We start from the raw sequence: 14352 nt of genomic DNA, 5'->3' as shown, positions 1-14352 counted from the left end.
ATACTGATCAATCTAATAAACTTAAACCTACACCATCCTCCCTATTCTGGTATTTTAAAGAGTACTTAGCGTAAATATTAAGCAACCTAACTAATAGGGTTCCAACTCCCAGCAACAACAAAAATAAATAAATAAAAAATAGGGAACCACCCCTCACGCTCCACCTCATGATGCTTAATCGACGTAATCAACCTTAATTTGATGCAGTGTGAAAAACAAATGCACAGAAATAAATTCTTTTTCAATATATTAAAATATTAAATAGATTCAACATCTTTCTTCAACAAAATTGCACACTGCACAGATGGTACCTTCCCAAAGGAAAAAGTACTATAGCTTACTAGGGTATATATATATTAGACTTAATAGTCACTATATACAGTAATGGACTTCTATTCATTTTGCATCAAATTAAAACTTTGGGTGTCAGATAATTATTTATTAAAAGCTAGACATTTTAAATGAGAATAAGAAAGAAAAGTATGTCTTTGTGCCCCCTTTTCCCAGTTAATGCCCTATCGGCCCCCCTGGCTAAACTTTGCTAGATCCGCCCCTGCACAGTTACCAGCGTCAGCTACGTAGAAAAAGATCCTGGTGTAGAAAGTAATATTAAATAAATTCTAACAACAGCTTATCAAGCTTAAACGTGCTGCTGTTGTTTATCTGCTGGTTTCCTCTTTCTGGTGCAAAGTGGGCCAAAAACAAACAAGAGAGACGGACTCGCGACAGAAAAGCCGATCAGCTGATCATTAAGCAGTTTCATGATTGAAGTAGCAGCAAGAAGAGGCAGTCGCTCCATATATCGTTTGTTAAGCTTAACGCAGGAAAGCTTTACAAACATTCAGAGATGGACTTACACACTTGCTTTACTTCTCTCGGGGATAACTTTGTCGGAGATGAAATGCCGGGTTGCTAGCGAAGCTCCAAATGCTATCCAGACCACCGACAGGTCCGGCATGCCACAGCGGCTCTATCACGTGATGCATACTGCTCCAACGTGCTAACGTTCTGAGGTGAGTTACGGTGTGTTGCAAGTTTTGTGAGGTGCTTTCGTGATATTTAATGGATCGGATTACATTTTTTATTTTTCTCTGATATCCGATCCAGTAATTTAGGTCAATATCGGACCGATACGTAATATCGGATCGGTCCATCTCTAATCATTACTACATTAATAATGGACACGGCTTCATTGGTTAGGCAGAAAAATGCAATTTAATAATCTTACAAATCAAAAAGTTAAACAGAATACAGTGTGTACTTTCTTGGTGGATTGAGGGCACCTTGAAAATGTCACAATAAATCATTGACAGCTCTGTGAATTCTTTATTACAGAAAAACAGTTCATTGCTTCCTGGTTCCAAAAAAACATGGTTCAGGTCAGCTGATTGACTCTTTATGGTTGGGACAGTCGCCATGTGTGGAGTTTTGGAATTCTCCCTTCGGTTTCAATTCGAGCATTTGAATATCTCAGTGATTACCTGGGTGGCAGTAAGCCTGTTGGTTATGCACATAATTCTGAATATCTTCTTGCTTGATTAATTAATACATGATTTGAATTATAAAATGTAAGCGATGCTTGTTTTGGTTATCAACGACTATACTGTATACTGCAACTCGGTGTACTGCGACTCGTTGATTAAAAATATAAGCATTCTATCTTAGCTGTTTAATGCGTAGGTGGCTATAAAAATCGTTTTTGATAAACAAGGCTTCAGTAACACAGGCCTAGAGGCCAGCTGGTGACCCCTGGCAACCTCTAGTTGCTAAGGAAAAATGTGTGTTCTCCAACAGGTTGGAGAGTGGGTGCTCCAAATTCCTGGTTGCAAAGAAAGTGCTCCATCATTAACCTTCTTGTTACTGCTTTGTTTGCTGATGTTGCCTTCAAAGATTCATTAACTAGAAGCTGGGAAGTGGTGACACCTGGAAAAATATGCTTTAGGCAAGCAGGGTAACCTGCTATCAACCAAAGCAATTTGGTGTAGCATGGTACCTTTTTTCAACCAATTATAACTAGCAACTGCCAGAAACTCTCCAACTAGTCATGGAATACACATTTTTGTCCAGCGAGCAATGGTTGCTGGAGATTCACTAAAGAGTCTCCGGAATTCTGTGAGTGGAGCCTAAATTATAATCTTCAAATTGCCAGCTGTAGTATTTTCCCAGCAATGGGTTGTGTGATCTGGAAATACAAAAGCTTATTTTGCTCATACTCAACACTGTCAAACAGGATGGAGGCTGGTGAGGGGAGCAGAGAAAGGGCTCGGTGTATAGGAGAAAATTCAAACCACCAAATAGTTTCTGTTGAAGTATGTATTTGTGGACGTGTTGCACTTTGGATTAAGAGGGTGTGCTGAGGTGATATTATGCATACATTTGTGGTGGTATATTGCCTTAAGAATGATGCATAACAAAGTTTGATTCACATGTTTTTTGCAGATGATTATCTTAATAAATGGAGATATAAAAGACCATAAAAGTCAATCAGTTTCACAGTCAGATGTTAGTTTCCATCCCCTACTGCATGAGTTGGATGAATCAATTTATGAATGACTTTCTGAGTGTGGGTGCTGGAAAAAGCCTCTTCATGTGCAAAGAAGCAATTAGCTCGAGTCGTTTATTTTGTTCATTGCCAGCCTCTATCCTCCTATTTCTCTCTAATTCTCCCGTGCCGTTTTACCACCAAACCTCTTTCAGCCCGCACTTCCTCTCTCTTCATCCTTCTTCATCTCTCTTTCTCTGCTGCTCCCCTTCATCCCTCCTCAGTGCCGCTCTCTTTCATAGCCCCCGTGGTGTTGACCATGTGTGAATGGGACTGAATGATGGGTGGGAAGGAGGCTGCATGCAGTGTAGTTTCACGCGGGCGTGCACGTGCATGCACATAGAAACACGGTCCTACACGAGAGCGCACACACAGAGTTTACTGGTGGGTGTGTTTGTGTGTCTCTGTGAGTCGGTGTGTTGAGGAGGATGAGTCACTCTCTGCATGAAACGCACACACACTCTCAGTCACACATGGACGAACCAGCATGCACTCATATAAGCAATCTAAATACACGGAGCTTTTATTTGCATGCATGATTGATAGTGTTCATGTATCATTTTAATGAGCTCGGTGCGCGTGTGTGTTCATTTGATGTCTTTACTTTAGCCGTTGTGCATTTTTGTCTTTTACATTGAAATGGTGTGCGTTTGTGTGTGCTGGGTGTGATAAGGCTTTTCATTAGTGTTTCCCATACACAGCCTGAAGGCTACAGCTCTGCCCTGCATCATCTATCATCTCTCTCTCTGCCTGTCGATATACTTTCACATCTGCTTACAGGAAGTGCACATGCTCCATCTCCCAAAATTTATATTGGATGTCAAGTCAGTCAAATAATGTGACCATTGGCAATGACATTTACGCTTTCAAGAAGAAGTGGCTAAAAATGATAGAAAGCAATTGTTGAAACCTTGTCCTAACCTTGTTCTGACCCTCACTGTATGCTCCTGCTATGCTGTTGATACCTGGTCAGCACAGGTACACCTGTGACTGATGGGAATGTGCATCAAATAGTGTGTGTGTGGATAGAATAAAGGGTCCTATTAATGTGTGTGAGAATATACAGCAAAAGATGCTTGGGATAATTTAGGTCTGACTCCTTGTAAGCCTGTAAGACTCTCAGTAGTAGGATGTGTATGAGCTGAGCAGATGGTGGTGCAGAGCTAAGCAGCATCTTCAGGGTAAGCTGCTAAGTAGTTTGTGAAATACATTTGCTGGAACACTACTAAACAGTGACATCACTCTTTTCTCTTCTAAATATACCTCTGACAACATGTGTGTGCGTACATACAATTTAGTTTCGCCTCTTTGCACCACCACAGTAGTTTTTAAGTCAAATAATCAAGAGGTAACCTGATTTAGATGTAGTTCAAGGAGTTTTTAACATGAGCATCACATTAACTGAGCCATTTTTAAACACAGTCCCACATTTTTAAGAGGCTCAAAAGTAATTGAACAACTGGCTGACTAGAATCGTGTCCAGGTGAGGCCTGTTCTCTCATTATGCCATGACAAATGAGGCTTATAAAAGATCTGATCTTAAAAGAAAAGATCCTACCACCCTTTTTACAGAGAAACGGCAAACATTTAGAAGTGGTCAAATAAACAATCTGGTACATCCTTAAAAAGGAGCACTGAGCAGCTCAGCAACACCAAAAGACTAAAAAAAAATACGACTAAAAACCATGTTGACAGAATTATTTCCATGGTTAAAAAACATCTGACCAAGTCAAGAACACTTGAGGTGGTGTGTACAATCAATCAAAACTCTATAATGCCTTAATGAATCAAAAATACAGAGGGTGTACAATAAGGTGCAAGCCACTAGTTACACTTGGACTTTCACAGAAAATGTCTTTAACTTGTACTAGTAAGATTAGAAAAGTGTGGAGAAGAAGAAAAAGGGAGAAACCGCATGATCTGAACAATATCGGGGCATCTGTGGCGAATGATACACGTGGCAGGATGAATTGTATAGTGTGCAGGGCTATACTCTCTGCTTACATTCAGAAAAATGCTGCGGAACTGATCGGACAGTACCACAGAGTTGTCCGTGTATACAATGAGATACATCCGAAAATTAGTATTTATCAAACAAAACAACTTTTCATGTCTGTGTTGTTCAAAATAAACTACTACTATACTATCTAAACTGATGTGTATTTCTTCTCCAGGAACCTTCAGAGGTGTGTGTAAGAAAATTGATCACTTCCCAGAAGATGCTGACTATGAAGCAGACGCAGCTGAATACCTCCTACGTGAGTCTGATATGAGCACACACTGCACTGTGCATTCACAACTAGGCTTTTACTGGCCAGTGTTACCATATTTGGAGTAGAACTGTCTGACTAATCACTAAACTTGTTTTTTTGTTATCTCAACCCATCGTATGTTCCCAAGCGATGTAAAGCCAATTCCATTGTTAGGTGTGTGACAACAATGTTTCATATCGGCTTGAAAAGAGAATTATTTTGTAAAGTCTGCGTTAGAAACAGCACACAGGCATGATGTGGGTGTGAGGCAATCATGAACATTACTGTGCCCCCTCTCTAGCCCCATCTGCAGGACAAACTACAGGGGTAGTATGGTTAAGGATCACAAAGTTAGTTCCATCCACTATTTTGTAGTAGCGACTTAAGACTAATGTAGAGGAAAGAGTACAGAACAATGGATTTTTTTTTTTTAATTAAATGTAACCAATTGAAAATCACAAAACACTGACAGTTAATCTTTCTTCTAGGAGTGGGATATTCCCACTAACCTTTTTTCTCTGGGGAAGAGAAAGCAGTAGTCAGTAAGCAGCTGAACACTGGAGGTGTTACAAATACAGTTAAAATAACACCAGTTACTTATTTTGTCATTTCTTGTATGGAGCACTGTTTAGGCGTTTAACAGCTCACCTTATGTGCACAGTACTTATGCATACTGTTTTGATTACAGTTAAAAGGCATGTGATTGAACCCCTGAAGTTTTTCCTTTGATGGTGGCCTGCTACTTTGCCTCGCCGCACAAACTTGCACTGAAATATTCCAGCTATCACATTATTGTTAGGCAATAAACCTCTAATCCTGCCTTAACCATTAAATAGGTCTCTTGAGATTACAAATCTGCTTGGCAAGACAAGGCCAAGAGCAGCATTCACCTTGCATGCTTTTTTGACTGCAGGAGAAACCTGAGTGTGAGCATGGAGAAAACAATCAAACTCCATGGAGCATGTCCCTTTACAGGTTTGAAACCAGTGCTCTCTTGCTGTGAGGCAAAAGTTAGCTAACAGCTAAGCCACCATGCTGGCATCAAGTCAAGTCAAGTCAAGTTTATTTATAGAGCACATTTAAAAACAACCAAGGCTGACCAAAGTGCTGTACAGTAAATACAGATAAAAATACAATAGAACACAATTTCGTAATAACACCTCGCTGATAAAAATAAAATAAAAATATATAAAACAAATAAATTAAACCTTTCTAAAAGCCAATGAAAAGAGGTGAGTTTTAAGAGCGGTTTTAAAAGTTTCTAGGCTTTTGGAGAGTCTGACGTGAGGAGGTAAACATCAAGGTAATCCCACACTGTTTCAGTATTGTTGAGGCCTGGGCTCTGGGGAGGCCATTCCATGATTGATATGTTTTGTGTTTTTATCTATCCTGGTATGCTTGTACTGTCTTGGCACTGTGATTGTGCTGGAAATTGAATCTGTTGCCAGTCTAGCAATTTACAGATGGTATTGCATGGTGGTTCAAAAGTTGACAATTCTTTCGCTTTGACAAACAATAACAGGATCCACTGAAAGGCCACATCTCTGTCTCAGGTCCTGTGTCAAGTGTGGATATTTTCCATTTCTTAAGAATATGACTTTCAGATACTGTTTATTCAATTCCATTCAATTTTATTTATATAGCGCCAAATCACAACAAAAGTCGCCTCAAGGTGCTTCATAGATACAGAGAAAAACCCAACAATCATATGACCCCCTATGAGCAAGCACTTTGGCAACAGTGGTGTAAGGAAGAGGACTCCCTTACTGCATTTATTTATATTGTATTGTCTGTATAGCACTTTAGAGCACACCTTTCACTTTATTAAAAGCACCTTATCAAGCACTTTATGTAGCATTGCACTTTAAGCATGGATTTGCACACAAGAAGTTTAAATATTTATTGACTATTTATTGGGAATTTTAAAATCAGTTGGTGGCCTTGTTTCAGATCCTGCACAGCTGCTCCTCATCAAGGAATGTGGTGGTTGTCTGTCAGGAGAGAAGAATGGTGATTGAGATTGTGATTAAGGTTTACCAATAAGGAAAACTAAGGCAAATGTGTGTGTGAAATCTAGGGATAAAAGTGGTGCAAATAAGTGTTTGTAAGTTAATGATTACTCACCTTTCTTGCCTGTGTCCTCTTCAAGGTGTTTGGGCAAATCTTTCCCCGGGGGTCCAGACACCATTTAAAGGTTCCGGGAGAGACCATTGGTAAAGAGAGTGTGGTGAATCTTTTTGTGCTTGGGTTTCTGGGTTTTTATAATATTGGGTTTGGTGTAACATTAAGTGTGAAATATTTATTAATATGTAAATGTGAAAATGTATTTATGTATTTATTTATTCTTATTGATATATTGTATACTGTGGTGGAAGGTTGGGATTTAAGAATTTACCTGAGAGTGGAATAATGGTTAAGTCTGTGACAGCTGAACATATTTAAGGCTGCCAGTTGTCATTAGAGGATTTTTGTGCTGTGAAGAAGCTCGACAAGTTAATTGTTTTAAGGAGAGCCATATAGCAAATAAATACTTTGTTCCACTACACTTGCCTTGGTCTGTCTCACTGTGTTTCCAGCCGCTAAGGGCTGCCCTGTTACAAGTGGGAAGGAAAAACTCCCTTTTAACAGGAAGAAACCTCCGGCAGAACCAGGCTCAGGGAGGGGCGGGGCCATCTGCTGCGACCGGTTGGGGTGAGAGAAGGAAGACAGGATGAAAGACATGCTGTGGAAGAGAGACAGAGATTAATAACAGATATGATTCAATGCAGAGAGGTCTGTTAACACATAGTGAGTCAGAAAGGTGACTGGAAAGGAAAAACTCAATGCATCATGGGAATCCCCCAGCAGCCTTCGTCTATTGCAGCATAACTAAGGGAGGATTCAGGGTCACCTGGTCCAGCCCTAACTATATGCTTTAGCAAAAAGGAAAGTTTTAAGCCTAATCTTAAAAGTAGAGATAGTGTCTGTCTCCTGAATCCAAACTGGAAGCTGGTTCCACAGAAGAGGGGCCTGAAAACTGAAGGCTCTGCCTCCCATTCTACTTTTAAATACTCTAGGAACAACAAGTAGGCCTGCCGAGCGAGAGCGACGTGCTCTAATAGGGTGATTATATCTGGTGTAGATATTTTTGGGGGGCCTCCCACTTCTTCATTTGTCATCCACTTGTCCATTTACCTCAGATTTCAGGCCGATCTCCACACCATGCTGAAATGTGTCAGCTAATAACACTTTGGGGATCACCTTGTTGGTGCAAAAATAGTATTGTATGCCTATAAAAAAATGTAATTTGGCTTTTTTATGTTTGAATGTTTCATAGGTCACTGTCACAAGTCACAAGCAAAACATAAGGAAATATAAAGAAGAAGACTTTCACTCAGTACTCTTTATCACTCTTCTCATCCAAAGGATAATGGGAAATGGGTAGTTTCTTAAAAATATATATATATATATATTATTGTGACTGGCATTTCTATGCCAGCTGGTATAATTATGTACCCAGAACAGTGTTTATAAACAGCAGCTGGCAATATTACAATGTCTAATAGCAGGAACAACAAAACAAATTATGACCTTAATGGCGTTCCATAACACTACATAATGAAGAAACACAAACTAATGGCAAGTAGTTAAGAAACTGAACCTAAAAAAGCCTTCATAAGGTTAAAAAGGATTATAAGAAAAAAAGAGGATAAAAAGATAAAGAGAGAGTATTTAGTAGAAAACACAGAGAAGTGAGCTCTCTGTTTATTGTAGGAGTAAAGGTGGAAAACAACAACAGAAAAGAAGGGGAAGGGATTCAGCCTGTGCCTCTTTTTCATTGCTCCACTGAACACAGAGCAACATCCCCAGAGGGAGCCAATTAGATCACAGTCCTTAGAGCTGATAAGCCAATAAGGAGCAGAGACCTAGTGACCAGCATTTCATGCAGCCCAGGGTTGTGGGCCATAGGGGCGGAGTCTGTACGAGCAATATCTGCAGCTCTCGGTCACGGCGGGAATGTTTTGCCACGCAAGAAACAACAAACATAAAGAAAACAGATGGAGAAAAAAGCGACAATGATCTGCTTCGTTTACTTTTAGTCTTTTTGTGAAGACACAACCGTATATGATAAAACTGATGCATGGGCTCTCCTCATATATTCGGTGTCTCAAAATAGCCCGAATCTCAGTTCTGCGCAACAAGCTGTTTGCAAATATTCCTCAATATGTTATCGCATCCTGCACACATATGACAAATATTTCACTCCCACTGAAGCCTCACTTTCACATTCATTATTTTGCCTCGCATATGTCAGCGTGACTCTCCATCTGTCTTGGGTCTTGTCCATTTTTTTCCCCTTCTCCGTCCGTCTCTCGGTCTCTCTCCCTTGCTCTCTCTAGCAAATCCTCTGAATGCTTTAACATGTTCAGAATTCAGGTTCAGTCGAGCATTTAGCAGCCCGCTGCCTCGCGTGTGTAAAGTGGAACCTTTTTTTCTTTCTTTTTTTCTTCCCCTTGCATCTCCATCCTCCATCCAGCACAGAAGTGATGCGCACCAGTGATTTTGATGACGTAATGGTGGAGCTACTGTTCTTCCAGCACAAATGATCCTTCATCAGTTTCTGATGGATCTGAAAGGCGACGTCTTTACACGGCAAAATAAAAAGTTTGCACCTGTTATGAACGCGTTTCCACTCTTTGTGTGTATGTGCAGGTGCTGTGCGTGCCTCCAGTCTTTTCCCCATCATGAGTGTGGGTCTGCTGTTTCTGGGTGGGCTCTGCGTGGCTGCCAGTGAGTTTTACCGAAGCCGACACAACGTCATCCTCAGCGCAGGAATCTTCTTCGTCTCAGCAGGTTAGTCATCACTGCGAGTGTCTCTGCGTGTCCATGTGTGTCCTCTTTCCTCTTAGGAATTTAGCTACAGTGATCGTCAGTCATCAGAACAGCGTACATGAAACCACACTTACTAATTCACAAATTCAGCACCTCATACCACATTTTTTTTCATTTAAATACAGTACCAGCCAAATGCCTTACATTCTCTGACCTGGTGAAAGGAGCTTGAGATAACAACAAGGCGGCTGTCTGTGTGAGCCACATGTGTCTGAGTGTGTGCAGCTGTGTCACTGTGGGCCGACTCTAAACGGAGGAGGCACAGCATTCAGATATTTGTTGAGGAGCCCATTGAGCATCTAAAGCACACAGAAGAGCCCATGAGAGGCACCAAAGTGTGGATATGGGACACAGTAGCTGATTAATCAATCAACAAGAATGCCATGATGCCACTGTGATGCACTGTGAGGGTGTGAGAGTGCAAACACACACACCTATAGAGTCTTTCATTGGGACGCAGCAAAGCATCTTTGCACACACCCTTGTACTTACGTATCCGTACTGTAATGATCCTGGTGATGTTCCCGGGGTCTCCTGGGGTCTCGCAAGGTGATTATTATTGGTCGGTTTTGTAATCGGAATTATTAAAAACACTCATTAACCTTTACTGATGCATTTATTGAACCCTTGTCTTTTTTAACAATGGATTTCCTTAAACGTTGAATAGGAGTTTAAAAAAATCAATTTAAAGCAAATTAAAGTAAAGGCACTGCTGTAAACAACATTGGTTGAATTTATTATGTAGCGCAATATAAAACGGGGGCATTGTTGCAAAACAGAACGCAGATAATCGTCTTATCTCGATTGTCTCGCCGGTAGCCAGAATTGTAATTAAAGACCTGAGATGCGCGGAAAAAAAACAAAACCGCTAAATCTTTACAACATTATTAGTTTTAACTAAGCATTTTTTTATCTGACTCACATGTTAAGGTTTAGTAAGTTCACTTTAATTGCACTGAAAAGGTTATTAGTCACAGAAAAATTGTATTTTCATTAGTTTTTAACAAATGCGACTGTCTTTTGCAGAAAAATGCACCATGTCCACCAGACAGGACTAAAGATGCAGCTGGAAACATTACAAATGAAATCGCTGAACAAACTGGTCAGCAATAACACAGTACAGGCTCATGCAGTGGCACAAAATGACAACACAATAGCCAACAAAAACATTACAAATAAGAGATATCCCACAGTAGCTTCACCACACACCTTGCTTTAATAAATGAAGGTTAACAGACAAAAATCACTATTAAAAAAAAGGGTGTGGTGTTGTAAGTTAGGATACTAAATTGCTCATGTTGTTTACAACGTTCATGCACTAACAGATAAATGGAACTGGACCTGTTTGAGTGTCTACATGATCTGATTCGTTTCCTCTGATTGGCGGTGCTGTAAAGGATAAAGGGAAGGGACATTTTAGAGTTGGGGTTTTTTAAGCCAACAAACCGTGTTTTAGAAGAGCCTCAGTTACTGAGGTTTTGAAATTAAAGTATTCAATTACTGCACACTGCTCACTAGAGCCTGACCAATCGATGGGCTGAAACTATCGGCCGATCAGCTATTTGTTATTCTAGCGGTATCGGTTATTTACACTGGCTGATGTGGCACAGTTTGTCCACCCGAGGGCAACTTCCCTTTTGACCACATGTGTTGGAACGCCACCAACACAAAAAAGCTTATCTGAGCAGAGGGTAAACAAGTAAATAAATAACTATACATATCAAAATAGTGAAATCTGATTATGTTGTGTGCCTGAAAGAAAAAAAATACATTAGATGATATATCAGGCGGCAGGTAGGTTTTGAACCCAATATTTCTAGAACTCATAGGATCAAAATACCAAAACACAAAACTCAGGAAAGGCAAAAGCCAGGGACTTACAAACTAGGAACTATAGAAGAAACACAGGACACACAACACAAGGGAGGACACAATAAAGAAGCAAGCAAACTGAGGGTTTAAGAGGAGACGAGGGCAGATTGGGGAAAAACACACAGCTGAACTGAATCTAACCAATTAGACAAGTGGAAGGAAAACTGAATTTAACACACACAGGACAAGAGTCTGTCAAAATAAAACGAATAGGAACAGAAATGCAGAGTTTACACAACGAGAGAAAAGTGAACAAACACGGAGAAAGGACAGACTTCACAAAGGAAACGCTGAGACGAGGACAGGCTGGACAGGAAAGGGAACCAACCTCATCAACCAAGAAAGCAAGAACTAGAAACAAAGACAAAATCTAATAATATATTCAAATGACTAAATAAGTTAACATAAATCAGGTCACAAACCCAGAAATAATCATGAATGCTCTAAACCTTGGGTCCAATACACAGGTACCATGACCGTCTCTTAGTATACTGTAGTTGTGTTATTTTTGTTAGTTTGTGGCTCTCACAGTTTCTCTTTCTTTATGTCTGTCCAGGCCTCAGTAACATCATTGGAATTATTGTCTATATCTCAGCCAACTCTGGCGACCCAGGCCAGAGTGACAGCAAGAAGTCCTACTCCTATGGCTGGTCTTTTTACTTCGGGGCCCTCTCCTTCATTATGGCGGAAATGGTGGGTGTGCTGGCTGTGCACATGTTCATTGAGAAGCACCGCAAGCTCCGGGCCAAGTCCCGCACTGAGCTCATCAAGAAGTCCGCCTTTAGCCGCATCCCCTCCTATCGCTACCGTTTCCGGCGCCGCTCCAGCGTTCGCTCTTCAGAGGCTCCCAGCCGCGATGCCTCGCCACTGGGGAAAGGTGGCTACACAGGGCCCGCCGCCTCCGAGATGCCCATGTACACGCTGAACCCACGAGAGGCCGGCAATGCCGGCAGCAAACCTGTTGGCGGCTTAGGCGGGCTGCTTAACTCGGAGAGGGATTTCCTCCAGAGCAGCACGCTCACTAAAGACTACAGCAAGGACCCCAACCGCAGAACCACACCTGTCTGAGAGGTGCTGGCTACAGATATCGCCCCAATCAGAGTATCAAAGAGGAGGAGGATGAGAAATGTGGGGGGGGGAGTGCAAGCAAAAGCAGGGGACACACAGGGTTATGGGGTGGGAAGGGGGGGGGGGGGGGGGGGGGGTTGCTAAACTTTGACTGTGAACTGTGAACTTTTAGCCTTCGAACTGTGAATCCTGAGCCCTGTGAGAGTGTGTGCAGCAGGGTTGGTTTTAATAGAGAAGTTGTTCCCAGCCCCAGCACATATCACTGTAGTAATACTTGTAACTCCTTATATATCAAGGCACATTCGGTTTATGTTCATGAGTTTTATGTTCATAAATTGATTTTCAGGCTTTTTCCTCACAGGAGAAATGGGAATTAGTGGAAATGTAAAATATATTAAGTGTTTTTTCTGTTTGGGGCAACTTCTCTTTAAAAAAAAACAACAAAAAAAAAACAAAAGCGCCACAAAAAAAACTACAATGTGAATTTGAGGAGAAGGGGTGACAGACTTTGTGTGAACCTCTGTCCTCCTGACCTTTTGGATAGCAGCAGAGTCGGGTCAGGGAAGGGGACCGGCCTTAGAGCTCCCAGCTGACCCTCTGGTTACAGTAAACGTGAAGACGTCAGCACCTTGTCGTGGGCTCTGATTCCTTTTCAGTTCAGCTAGATTCAAATTATAAACTGAAGATCGGTTTGCCCATTTAAACCAGTGCATTTGTGGAAGCAGTTATCATTTTCTATACATTTTGTATATAAACTTTCATACTGATCGATCGGAAAGCTCGCTTCACGACTGAACTGAAAATGAATTGAGCTCTTCCCTGGTCACATTTTCCCCTCATCGCTCTGATTCCAGGTCAGTGGTTAAACCTACCTGGCGGTTTCAATGAGTAAAGAAGAAACCGTGGATTAGCTGTTGCAGGCTGGGTAGAAAAGGTCTGACTCAACAACCTAAAGAATCTCTTATAGATGGTAACGTAAGATCCATTGGTGCTTCCTTCTGTTTTTTCTGCCACCTCTTGATTTATTTATTTTTTCACCTAAAACCTAAAAAGAGGTGGTCTGTCTGCCAAGCTGTCTGTCTGCGTCCATGTGTCACCTCTCACCTTTTTCTGTGTAGCCACACCTCCACACCTCCTCTCACCCTTCCCATCCTCTCCATTAGATTTAGCTCCTGTCTTCCATTGGTGGCGTTTTTGGAGACTAGTTAGGTTTTCTGGAGGTTGTTGGTTCAGGGTACTGTGGAGGGGAGACCACTGAGCTGTGAATAGGCTTTAAGGCAGCACCGTTTGTTTGCCCACTACCTCTTGGTGAACACATTTCTGATTTAATATTAAAACCTGTCAGATTTACAGTCGCAGGAGTAAACACAAGCTAAAGTAGACGTCTCCAATAGGAGGAAACTGTTCGTATGTAGCACACAAATTAAGCAGCGGGAGATGGAATTGGAGGATAGTCCAATTGTATTATTTATTTAAGTCACTCACAGCCTCCTCATTGCTCTTCATCTCCACTGCTCACACACTGGCTGACAAACTAGTTACTTACTCCACTGCCACCTCTCCAGCCTTAAGAGGACCAGTGTCAAATACTGCTGCGATCCACGCATCGAGGCACCGGAGAACACTGTGTGCATCTGACTGAGCAGCAGTGTTTGGACGCCTTTCAGACTAATGGCCTTTACACACCGGACATGTAAAATTTGCACCAATATTTTGTTTGTTAAAAATACTCGCCTATTCTCAATG

At 41.3% G+C, this 14352-nt stretch overlaps 1 protein-coding gene across 1 annotated transcript in view; it reads left to right on the top strand.

Moving 5' to 3' along the window:
• cacng3b (calcium channel, voltage-dependent, gamma subunit 3b) overlaps positions 1-12606 on the top strand; it is a 35377-nt gene extending 22771 nt beyond the window's left edge. The window contains exons 2-4 of the mRNA XM_085352223.1: positions 4717-4800; positions 9487-9627; positions 12095-12606. Of these exons, the coding sequence (XP_085208349.1) occupies positions 4717-4800; positions 9487-9627; positions 12095-12606 (737 nt within the window). The remainder of the gene's footprint in view (positions 1-4716; positions 4801-9486; positions 9628-12094) is intronic.
• Positions 12607-14352: the final 1746 nt, after the last annotated feature.

This window comes from Diplotaxodon limnothrissa, linkage group LG4 (assembly GCF_057381915.1).
Source record: "Diplotaxodon limnothrissa isolate DT_005_m linkage group LG4, D_limnothrissa_male_GT1.1, whole genome shotgun sequence".
NCBI lineage: Eukaryota > Metazoa > Chordata > Actinopteri > Cichliformes > Cichlidae > Diplotaxodon > Diplotaxodon limnothrissa.
Note: the sequence above shows the minus strand (reverse complement) of the source record. Positions and strands in the feature narration are given on the sequence as shown.